The sequence below is a fragment of the Gymnogyps californianus genome, chromosome 1, assembly GCF_018139145.2.
Source record: "Gymnogyps californianus isolate 813 chromosome 1, ASM1813914v2, whole genome shotgun sequence".
Taxonomy (NCBI): domain Eukaryota; kingdom Metazoa; phylum Chordata; class Aves; order Accipitriformes; family Cathartidae; genus Gymnogyps; species Gymnogyps californianus.
Window position 1 is genome coordinate 132,012,395 of NC_059471.1, and position 12,922 is coordinate 132,025,316.

Genomic DNA, 12,922 nt, shown 5'->3' on the forward strand with positions numbered 1-12,922 from the left:
TAGTTTGCTTTAACCTTAATATCTTCACTAGATTTCAAAAGTCCAGTTAAGCTCAACAAGGGTGGAAACAATAAAGCATTAATACAGAGGAAGTGCTAGCAGCATCTATTATTTACACCCTATGTCTTGCAGCCTTGCCCACAGCAGTTACTCTTGAAAGCAAACTAGAATGACTAGGGATTCCTAGCTCTATGATATTTTATGTGGGAACAACAGTTATTGTGGAAACAGGCCATGTTTCCCTTTCAGTTAAATTCCTTCTAAGTGATAAAATAGTAAACTCCTGAAATAGAATTTGTTTTTGTTTTTTTCTTGAGGAAAAGCAAACCTCAGGCAAAGCAAAACCCTAAAGGACTGTGGCAGGATAAGGTACTTAAAACTTCTGAGGATTGTGTTAATTCAAATTAATTTACTTTTTTAGCATTACTATACTGTGTGTGCCTGACACATGGAACACCTGTGTTGAAGACTAAAGTAATGTAGTGCATATAAAATGCTCAAGATAAGCATAGCTTTCAAACAAAATGAACACAGTTAAGGGATTTCAGTTCAACAAGAACTTTAGAAATACATGAAAGAAATAAAAAGGAAATTAAATAAATCAAGTTGTAAACTAAGGACTGATGTACAAACTACTGCAGATCTCACTCTTTGTCACCTGTTCAAATGTTCCACTATTGCTCGAAAAATGAAAAGTGCCTTGGCCATTCATGAAAATAGTGCGTAACTGCCTCATATGTGCCATAAAGTAAAGGATGTTTAAACATCCTTTTTGAGCAACTGATGCATTGTAATGCTCACATTTATGCCCTCTAAATGTGACCAGAATTTGTCAAGGAGTATAATAGCAGGCCAACAGGGTAACAAAAACTTAAAGAAACACTCTAAAACCTGTATCATTTTAGTAGTTTTATATGGATTTTTCCAATCCAAATTACTCTTGTGCTTCCATGTAAGAACAAAACATACTAACATCCTGCTTCCAACAGCAATCAACAGCAGATGCACAGGAAAGTGTAAACTCTAGTCATGTTTATTTTTCTTTTTCTCCTTAAGTATTCACAGTTGCAGCAATGAGTTCCCGTTAGACTACACCTGTATGAGAAGATATGTGCTCGTTTGTCCTGAACACAGCACCTAGTAATTTCTCTGATGCCTCCTTCTTCAAGGATCTTGCTCAAAACCCAAAGAATAATCATTCCTCGTTCACCTTCTCAGATGCCACTCGTGTTTCTACAGCATTCTGCCCCATCTCCCTTCGCTTGTCTCATAGTCTATGAAGTTGTTCCTCATGTGGAATCCAGCTGACATTTTATGGTCCTGCCTTACCACCCACTCCTACCATATCTTCTGAAGATGGATCTACATACAGGGCAACAGTGAAGATTTATACTAGAACAAGAATAAGGATCCCCCTTTTGGTTTTTTTATCCCTTTCCTGATGATTTCTAATATTCACATTAGTTTTAGGCTGCTACTACTAGGCAGTGAGGTGGTATCTTCAAAATACATTAGAAATCTCTTTTCTGCATAAGAGGTAATCTAGAGCCCATCCTTTAATACATTAAACTAACAGTGAAATTTTTGCCCAACTGCATCCATTCGTATTTGTTGGAACTGAACTCCATCTTGACTTGTAACTACAAGCCTTTCAGAAAACTGAAATTGAATTTTAGTTGAAATCTGAATTTTCAAATTCAATTTGAAATTGAACTGAATTGTAATGCTCAGTCCTTCAACAAATCTGGCCCTCACTTTTGAGGTGTCAACTTTTCTGTGTTTGGTTTTTTTTATTTTTTTTTTTTTTTAAATAGATGGTATCCCTGTGCTGTGGCTCTCCAAGAGGGTTGCCTGCCTCTTGAAAACATTCTATCCTTCTTAGTTATTTTAATCAAGCTTCTTCACTTTATAGTATTTGATTTTTAAAGAGTAAAGCTAGATAAAAGTGAATTTTCAGACTTTTATTACATCTGCATGGATGCTGAATCTAAATACATTGTAGTCACTGTTAGGGAGCAGGTCTTCAGCAGTAGTATATTAAATTAGTATTTTGAGTTGGTCAAAACCAAGTGAATTTGCTTCTCCTTTGGGTTCCCACAAATAAATCACTTATGGTATGCAAAAATACACATATACATTTAGTATGCAAGTGTTGGCATCATGTGTCTAGATATGATTCATCACATAAATGTGAAAGCAACCATGACTGTTTTCCTGCTCCTGCAAGCTCTCTCATTACCTTTAACAAATCAAGATTACAGTCACCACCCTAGCTGGCAGCTGTGAATACAGCCCTACTGCTATGATCTCCTCCTCCTGGCTGGAAATTTCAGTTCATAGAGGCTTCTCAGTTACTCGTGTTCCAGTTACCTTGTTTATTGATTCAATTTACAACTGCTTTTTAAATAACATAGCAAATATTTGTAAGCCAAAGCTACTTAACATGATGGCATGAGTACAAAACCACTGCCATCTGAAAGCCAGGAAGGAAGCACTTCAGATCTCAGTTCTAATGGACTTTTATGTTGTTGACACAGACACGTAAGCCTACATACTCCAAACTGTGTATAAAGCAAACATCTAGCCCGTTTACACAAGGCTGCTACTGCTGTCAGGAAGAACCTGCACTATAATGAACAGCACCTTGTTGAGGTGTCTCCAGCTTTTAAGATATGTCCTACAAAAAAACCCATAACAATACACACCACTCACTGCTGAGGTTTTCAGGCAGAATAAAGGAATTAAAGGTATTCTAGCTCTGCTGCCCTCAATGTGGTATGATGTATGGGATTCACCACACGCAGAAGCCTGAAAACAGATTTTGTACTTAAACACAAACTTAAACCTGCAAGAGATTAATCTTTCACTTTTGCTGGTCCTCAAATATGACCTTGTCATCAATGCCATATTTTGCTCCTAATTGAGACACTTTTTGAGGTCCTGCCACCACAAACAGCACATGAAGATTTTAGACCACTCGTGCAAATTATGGCATAAACCAAACACTTCATATTTAAGTAATTTGATACACAGTTTGCCTGTGTAAACCACAACTCTGTGTGAATCATGTCATTCCTTTTCCATGTCCCCAGCACGTGGTCTTTTTGGAGAAGAGCCTCTGACAATTCTTTGCTTGTATCTTTATCCCAATTTGTAAAAATGTATTTCATTCCAGAGTTTTTAAAACTGACAGGCAATGTATCATTTGCTACACTTGCCCATGTCACATTTCAGCAAGGACAGGAAACCCTAAAGGAGGAAAAATATGGCACAGATCCTGTTGCTACCATGTCTAGCCATACTCCGGTTTCCAGATGTTCTTGTAAGAATTTAAGGTATATTAGAAAAGAAGTGATAAGTTTCTTAACCTGTCAACAGGAGAGAACTCCTATGATGTCTTCACTGTCAGATATGGAAGATTGTGTCTGATGTACTGCCTTTCATAGCTTTTCAACGGGTTGCGAAGTTAGAGACAGAACATTTTCTGAGGTATGTGATAGCCTTTCATACCCTTCAGAAGGGTCGACAGTCAGGATTTAGCTTCAGTTGTGCAGTTCTCCTTCTGACTCCCAGGAAGATGTAGTTCCCCTTCTCCCTGACTGGGGAAGCTATCCACTGAAGTACAGCAAAGCTGTATACAAACTAGGAAATTAACAAACAAAAACTATACTTAGTGACAATCATGACTGCATCAGGATATACACATCCAACCCAAACCTTAAAAGCACAGAAATAAAGAGGGGAAAGACTGCTGTATTCCACCACACTTTTCTGTTGCCTAGGCACTGTTGATAACACACTCTGAAAGGCTTTCACTTCCACCTGTAGTGGGGAAAAAACCCCAAACCTCCTGTGCTTTAATATGAGCTACAAAAGAAAGTTCAGCACTTACTTTCACACATTTCATGCATGTTAACTTATATTGCCTTAACACTAGAAAGAGTTTACTTGATTGTGTTTGAGTGCAAATCTAATGGTGGTAGGCTGCTGCCTTATCCTTTAGAAATGGCAGTGAAAGCCTTTGGAGTGTGCTACCAAACAGCATTGTAGGCAGTGTGAAAGTGGAAATGAATATAGAAGTCCTTCCCTCTAACTTTATATTTCTATACTTTAGAGTGGGTGGATGGAGGGAGTGTAACCCAATGCAATCTTAAACAACACTAAATATAGCTCTGTCTGTTAATATTGGTTAGGTAAAATACTTATTAGATTTACCAAAATATTTCATTTTCTTCTTGGTGTGCAGAAGGGATTGCTAGATTATGGCTTGAGCACTACCCAAAGTTTCCATAGTATTCTAACATCCCAACTGCTCTGGAGCAATAATCCACTAGTTAGATCAGCTGGTAACTTGCAATAATGTGGTTTACTATGCCAGGCAGACATATAACTTTCAGGAAAAAAATTACCATCTGCTGAAATTATTCTTGTCTGATTTCTGGCTAAAGATTGTGCATGTTTAAAATCCAATTAGTATCACAGAGACTGAAATAGATCTGGCTACAGTCTATGACCTCTGGTAGGAACTATCGAGCAGTTTGGAGGGACTAGGGAGAAAGAAAAATAGATTATTTAGTTTAGAGCTGTATCTAGTATTTTAGAATTCCTTCTGTAAGGAAGACCAATTCGCAAGAAGGAATGTTTTAATTCATCATAATGTGAAATTAATTCAGAGAAAGAAAAAAAATACCTCAACTCACAGATGAAATAGGTTCATCCGTGAACATCAGATATTCTTCCCAGATTGGAATTATCCTTTGTCCTCACAGCTACTAAAAACAGAGTAGGCTTTTATTCGCCATTTTAGCATATGACCACCTTCAAGAAACACTTTACCAAACAGCATTTTCTAACTTCAGAAATTATTTTAAAGTGTTTTTCAGCTCAAATGTTTACAATGATTTTGACATTGAGTAGGAGTTGTCTGAAGTAATACCTCAGAGAAGGAGTTTTCTGAGAAAAGCAGACATACCAGCTCTGGAGCTGAAAGGAGGTTTCATCACACCTTGTATCTCACATGACATTCTCTAGGTTCAGACTAGAAACTAAAGAATTAGAGCCTTTCTGGAATTCGTTACACATCTGTGATGAGACTCCTTTCAACACGAGATAATCATTGCAATTACACCTGCAATTGCCAATTTTACTTCCAAGAAACAGTGGCCTCAAGATCTCTCATCAAGCATGTTGTAAACATTCTCCAATGTCCTTTACTTCACAACTTTCCTCTAACAGGCCTCCTTCTGCAGTTCCAAAAATCTAAGCCTCACGATAGACATGATTTGCAATACGTCATAATTACCAGGATAGTTATCTCTTGCTCAGAATCAGAAACACTATTTTTTTAATCTCATTTTTATAACTGCCAGTATAGATTCAATTGGGTATGCACTTAGGGCAGTCAGTGTTTCACTATATACCATATGTGTGCTCAGAGTTTGAAGGCAGTTCAATTACTCTGAATGGGGCCTGAGGGATTCTTAAATGAACTATAGCTTTCACTTTTGAGAAGCTGCTTCTCACATTTTTTCCCTGGACTTGAATAACGCATCAACATGCTTCCAACCTTGTCTGTGGCACATCCTAAGGCAGCTGCTTTAAGCTGGTTTCTTTTAAATCTACATCTATTTTGGTGATTTGGCTGACATTGTGTTTTCTTCCTGATGCAAGAATCCTGAGAAAACAAGCTTCTACCCACACAACCACAACAACTATTTTTCTATGTAGAGTTAAGGGTTTTTTTTGTACTGCTAAAGAATCACCTGCTAGAAATGAAGGTGCAATATTAATGGCTCGTAGCATTCATTTCCCTCTCCCTGCTTTCCCACCTCACCTTTCCAAGTCACAAAGCAATTCTAATCTGTTCTCAGTAGAAAGGGGGCTGATCTAAACTGGTGATAAGACACTCCAAAACCTTTAAAAACTACTAAACACACACATGCATAGATGTACCTAACGATTTTGTTTAGCTAGATTAGGCAAATTTTGTTTTAACAAAGGAGAGATTATTTTATCCTTACTTGTTTTCAAATAAAGATGTGACAACAGTTTAGAAGACACAGGATTACCAAGGGTAGAGTTAAGACTCTCCACCTAAAGCCTTACTTTTACATGTCTCAGTAGTGGATACCAGGTATAAGAATACTGTGCAAACAAGGACAGGAACTTACTCCTTCACTTTAACAGGGAGACGTGGTACAGTGAATACTTATGTGGAAGTCACAGAAGTGAATACACTATTGAAATAGCTTCTGGTGCACTAGAATTTAAGTGACCTCTAGGACTCTTCACAACTGTATCTTCAGTAGATCAAGAATATGAAAATAGAGATCCTGAAGTTTTAAAAAATGCTCTAATAACAAACTTTACTTTCTATTGCCACTTCCGATACTTATTTCTTTATGGAATGACTTGTATGGATATCTGATTTTCTCAAGCTCTTCTTTTTCTTAAGTCTGCAACATTCCTATATGATTGTGCATCCTGAAGCAACTCTCTGATAGACTTGGGAAAAAACACAAAGTTAAGAAAATATATTGGGCTGGACTGTTCCCCAGAAAATACTCTTAGACTTCCCAGGAAAAGCAGAAATGGCCTTCTAGAGAGAAAATACTGCTCCTCCCTGTTTCTAAGGTGGTAGCAGCATGGATAAAGCAGCCAAAAGATTCTTCACTGCAAGAAAGCAAAGGCAAAAAACATTTTTTACCTTAGTACAAGCAGCAGTAACCTTCTGCCTTGCTAACTGCACAGCAATTACAATTGCTGATGCAGGAAAAAACAGTGGTACAGTTGCTGATTTTACGCAGCACTTTGTTTGAAATTCAGCTAATCCACAGATTAACACACAAGCCACAATAAAGGCAGAATCAAAATTCTTGGAGCTCTATCAAGGTTAGATTAAGTAACTGTATCATTCTCTGTATCTGACAAAAACTGTGATCTTTGGTGGTAAAAGTAACATCTTGACTAAGAAAGCTGGAGCAAATACAACTGTAGGTTTCTTTGCTTGCAGTTCCACTTCCATCTTAGTCACCTCCTTACATCAGACAAGAGGACGTACACAGCGTTCCACCTTCGTAAGTTTTGTTTTCTTGCCTCATTTCCCAACAAAAGCATCTCTGAAGTTAGATGAGCATTCACTCTTCATTCCAGGAAGCTTAGCAGAGACTGAGTTATCTTCCACAAAAGTATTATTTCCTATGCTTTCTGAGATGAAGACCTCATTCAAGGTATTAAGGCTTTACACTGCCCCTTCAGCAGCTGAATGTTCTTTCTAATTGATGATGTATAACCAAAAGATTGCAAGTGCCACCTGCAAAGGATATAATACACTTTTTCCTCAGGGAAAACATGTAGCCTTTTTACAATCTCCTGCAAGTTTTCTGCAAAAAGAGAAGTAATTCCATCCCTTGGGTGAAGAGGGTTAACCACTTCATGCTAATTCTCATCATACAGAATGAATAATCCAGAGCCATCAGATACAAGACTAGCAAGCGTCAGGCTACCTTCCAAGGAAAAGGATATGGAGGAAAGAAGTACTCCTTGGCCACTTTTGCCAATGTATTATGGGACTTGGTTTACTTTCTGTGCAAACATGCATTGTTTCTGCCTGGTTACTAATGAGAGACACAAATATTTCTAATGCCTAATATTTCTGCTATTTATTTCTATTCCTCAAAGAATAGATATCTCCAACTGGACTTCCATGCATCCTCTGCAATCTTTGAAAACATTCTCTGTATCTAGCGAGGGAGATGAGCACTGAGAAACATAACTTCAGAAGAATTAAATTTGATTTACATGAGGAGACTTTCATTCAACTGCCTTGATGGGAACCTTGTATATTTATCAGATAAAGCCTGGTTTCACTACAATCTGTTTTTCCATCACTTCTGAAAAAGAGAAGGAACGAGGCATTGTCCTTGAAAGCCCAGCAAAAAATTCCCCTAGTATAGCTGTTCTGAAAAAACTCCATATCCAGGGAAAACAAAATATATTTAGCAGTTTCTTCTTTATCTTGTCAAAGAAAAGGTTTTCTCTGGGGAAGAGATGGTCAATCTCTCATTTATACCATCTGGAGACAAGTCCTGGGAATTCTGCCTGATGGCTGACACTAAGTCCAAACTCGGAACAAAGATGCAGTCTTTTGGAGGCCGAATTGTAAAGACTGATATAAGGGAGTGAGACTTCCATTTGCTTCTGTGTGCTATCACTTAACATGAAGGGATTACAAAATTTGATATAACCAGAAAGGATGAATCCCAATGCAACATGTTAGATAACCTCCATTATTGTTCAGTTTAATAAATAGCAATTTTAGATTTGGCTAAGCACAACTGCCTGTATCAGGAATTGTAAAAAAATACAAACAGGAATAAAGAAAGTATTTTACAATGTAGGTGTCCATATCTGGTGGTGAAATCAAGAAACAACGTTATTTGATTCTCAAAGTTTGTAGCTTACTCTTTTTGTAGTTGAGAATTTCTGTATCCTAGTGATTGCCAAAGGCATGAAGCAAATTATTTAAGACAAGGTTTTCTTGAACTTAGCCTCATTTTGTCATTCTCTAGCATGACCGTTTCCCCCCCTTGTAATCTGTAGATTATTATAAAATTAAATAATTTTAATTTGAGAGATGACTGGGCCATTGAAATATTCTAATCACACACAGAGCCTATAATATACTTCTGCTTATATGTAATTATATATCTGCAACTGTGTATACAAGCAAATACGCACTTTATACACAAAAAACAGTGTACCGCCTGATGTGTGTTTCTTCTAGCCTGCAAGACAAAGATTAGTGATCATAGCTGAAAAGGTTACCTGGATCTGGGCTCTGTTTCCAGCCGTTATATTAGATATTGTCCAGCATGCTTCCTTTTTGATAGATTCTTTGGGGCTGCTTAGCAAGTGCAGTAAACTCTGCAGGGCTGAACAGTTCAGAATTACCTGAATACAAAACAAAAACAAACAGACAAAAAAACCCCAACCTTAGAGGAAATTTAGGATAAAGAATCACAGGAACAAGGAATACAATTGTCTTCAAAATCTAAAAAGTATATCCCATCAGATGATTCCAAAAAGTTAAAAAAAAAAAAAAAACAAACAAAAACCCCCAAACATAAACAAAACAAAAAAACCAGCAAGAACTAAGAAATGAATGTTTGCAGGAAAGCTAATGAGCAAAACAACTGAGTAATTCAGGTAAGAGATCATGCCTTCATTATGATTTCAGTGTGACCCGAACACAAGAAGATACTAAGCCCATTATGACCAAACAAAAACAAGACTATACTATTTTCCTGTCATCTTGTTTTCTGTATTTTTGTATACTTGGAAGCTCCAACTACTTCTGTTTTCCGCATCAGCTCGCACAGTGGGGCAGACTGTTGCAAGTGTTGTGTCCAGTGACATTATGAATGGGCAATTCTTATTGTAAAAAATTGTAAAAAATTGCAATTTTACAGAGCAGAAAAGTTGCAGGAAAATCTGCATCTCCAAAATCAAAATTTAAGTACCCAAAGTACAAGAGAAAATGCCCCAGAACAGGGATGTTACAAGACAGAATACTTGATTATGTCATGTGTGATAGTGAAAGGCTTTTTGACCCTCTAAAAGGGCACAACAGGATTCAATGACTGAAAAATGAAATTTTTTTCTTTTTAAATTAAATTCCAACTTCTTACAAGTAAGTAAAAAATTGGAAGAGCCTACCAAGAAGCACGGTAGTTTTGCCTTGTATGGCAAAAACAGGCAGCTTAGAAAGAACAGTGTGGTACAGAATTTTATGAGAAATTCTTCGGTCTGTTTGTGGAGGTCAAAAGGATGAGAGAGTCAAGCTGAATCATGGTGATGACTTCTGACTGTGGAATCTGTGGACTGAATTCCCTCGCTCATATCCCGCCCCCCCCATGCCCCCACATTCCTAAAACCTTTCTACTCCACATTAAGATTAAAAAAGCAAAGATTATGGTTCAGGATTGTATCAGGTATCTGCCGGGCCAAATTTATTTTTTCTTCATGCACACTATCTATGGTTTTGGCAATCTCCAAGCACTGGCAATTGTTAATAGCTGGAAATGAGATATAAAGTAAAAGCAGGTTTGTGCTCTGAGGTTGTACAGAGAAGTTTTCAGGCAACTGTTTTGTATGTTGCGTTCATATTCAAAACTGTATCAAGAAGAACTGGGCTCTTCCTTCTGATTAAGGATTTTTATAGGCATTCTGTACCCCTCTAGCACACAGCAGGCAGGACTATTAAGCTATTCTCTAGAATTTTAGGAAAGCTTATGGTATGCTCCTCTGAAAAAACTGAGTGCAAAGAAGTTTAAACATTTTCTTGAATTAAAATCTAAGATTTATGTAGTATTTAATAACCTGCATTACATGTGATTTAGTGATCCCTTGTGGTTTTATTTTTAGTGAAACTATGAAATATTAAAACACACCTCAATCATTCTTATGACTGATCTGCAAAACAAATGCCATTGAAAAAAATACAAGAATGCCTATGCAATTCAGCTACACAAAAAATATTGTAACAATCAAAAAATCGTGTTAACCTCCTCCTAGTGATAAGATATTAAAACGGTGTCCTGCTGCTGCTAACTCATCTTCATCTCTGGTCTCATTGTCACAGAACTACAGAATTTCAAAGGATATATTTATACAAACTAAAAAATAAGCATTGAAAGAAGCCTCAAGATTAGGAACCTGGATTTTAACTTTGGCATAATTTACATGGAAGGAGTAATTTAACACTTTGAATAGGGAATCATAAGCTTTATGCATCTACACCTCACTGAAAGCATCTTTCTCCACACTCTTCACGTCATCTCACACCTCTAACTGCTACCACTGCCTCCTGGATGTCCATTTCACTGCCTCCACTGCACACACCTCCTCATTCGCAGCTACTACCGCTTCTTGATCCCATTTCTGCCATCAGTTTTAGTAGAGTCAACAGCCCACCACAGCAAGCCTCTCTGAGCCTGTCACTTCAAACCAATTTGGTTGTGCATTTGTCAGACAGCTCCGCACCACACAGGCATGCTTTTTAGTTTGCGAACTAGAGATGGAGGCCAAGAGTCAGTAAAGTTTCAAAAGCAGTAGCCTACTCTGTACTTTTCTTCTTCATATTACCAATTAAGCCTCACAAAAGGGTGTCAGAATGCACAAAGAAGTGGGAAAAAACTTTAACATAAGGTACAACAGCAGAAGCCTGTAAATGGAGCTTCTGCTCTACGTCTAAAAAGAGATTGCCACCAGCCAGTGGATCACAGGTAACACACGTATGCAAGACACAGAGTCTCTGCTCCCACAGATTTTAAAAATTGGTGGGAGCTGCTGTCTCTTGCAAAACCTACTGAGCAGCACGATGACAACCTAGTGCCTCTGAAGCATCAGGTTTCCTGACTCCCAGCTTAATTCCAACACAGTGGTGGGAGTCACTGCCTCCTACTGATGCTTCTCCAAACATGTGCCCAGACACAGCTACATACCATCCAAAATCTGACCAGACATTCATTTTCGGTATATTCATCATAGACTGTCAACAGCATCAAATGTGACAGGCCTTCAATGGCCCTACCATGGCACATCATTCAGCATAAAATTCAGCCTAAGAGGCAGACTTGCTTTAAACAAACCAGAAAAAAAAAAAAAACAAAAAAAACCCAAAACCACCTCAAAGGGTATTGCACAGCTATATACAAATCCCAGACATAGCTATTGTATTGGGTTTGCGTGGCACAGTTTTGGTAGCTGGGGGGCTACAGGGGTGGCTTCTGTGAGAAGATGTCAGAAGCTTCCCCTATGTCCAACAGAGCCAATGCCAGCTGGCTCCAAGACAGACCCACCCCAGGCCAAAGCCGAGCCCATCAGTGACGGTGGTAGCGTCTCTGTGATAACATATTTAAGAAAGGGAAAAGAAGTTACAGGGCAGTAGCAGTTGCAGTCGGAGAGAGGAGTGAGAAGATGTGAGAGGAACAACTCTGCAGACACCAAGGTCAGTGAAGAAGGAGGGGGAAGAGGTGCTCCAGGTGCCGGAGCAGAGATTCCCCTGCAGCCTATGGTGAAGACCACGGTGAGGCAGGCTGTGCCCCTGCAGCCCATGGAGGTCCACAGTGGAGCAGATATCCACCTGCAGCCCATGGAGGACCCCACACCGGAGCAGGTGGATGCCCAAAGCAGGCTGTGACCCCGTGGGAAGCTCGCGCTGGAGCAGGCTCCTGGCAGGACCTGCGGACCCGTGGCGATAGAGGAGCCCACGCTGGAACAGGTTTGCTGGCAGGACTTGTGACCCTGTGGGGGACCCACGCTGGAGCAGTCTCTTCCTGAAGGAATGCACCTCGTGGAAGGGACCCATGCTGGAGCAGTTCGTGAAGAACTGCAGCCCGTGGGAAGGACTCACGTTGGAAAAGTTCGTGGAGGACTGTCTCCCATGGGAGGGACCCCACACTGGAGCAGGTGAAGAGTGTGAGGAGTCCTCCTCCTGAGGAGGAAGGAGCAGCAGAAACAACATGTGATGAACTGACCGCAACCCCCATTCGCCATCCCCCCTGCGCTGCTAGAGGGGAGGAGGTAGAGAAAATCGGGAGTAAAGTTAAGCCTGGGAAGAAGGGAGGGGTGGGGGGAAGGTGTTTTTAAGATTTGGTTTTATCTCTCATTATTCTATTCTGATTTGACTGGTAATAAATTATATTAATTTTTTTCCCCAAAGTCAAGTCTGTTTTGCCCATGACAGTAATTGCTGAGTGATGTCCCTGTCCTTATCTCGACCCATGAGCCTTTGTTATATTTTCTCTCCCCTGTCCAGCTTAGGAGGGGGAGTGATAGAGTGGCTTTGGTGGGCATCTGGCATCCAGCCAAGGTCAACCCCCCACAGCTATATAAGAATCACCAGCAGTTCAGGACTGAA

At 39.3% G+C, this 12,922-nt stretch overlaps 1 protein-coding gene across 1 annotated transcript in view; it reads right to left on the minus strand.

The window, feature by feature from the left end:
- Window positions 1-12,922, minus strand: part of KPNA1 (karyopherin subunit alpha 1) — a 56,778-nt gene that overhangs the window by 9,028 nt on the left and 34,828 nt on the right. Inside the window, exon 11 of the mRNA XM_050894098.1 lies at window positions 8,827-8,952. Within this exon, the coding sequence (XP_050750055.1) occupies window positions 8,827-8,952 (126 nt within the window). The remainder of the gene's footprint in view (window positions 1-8,826; window positions 8,953-12,922) is intronic.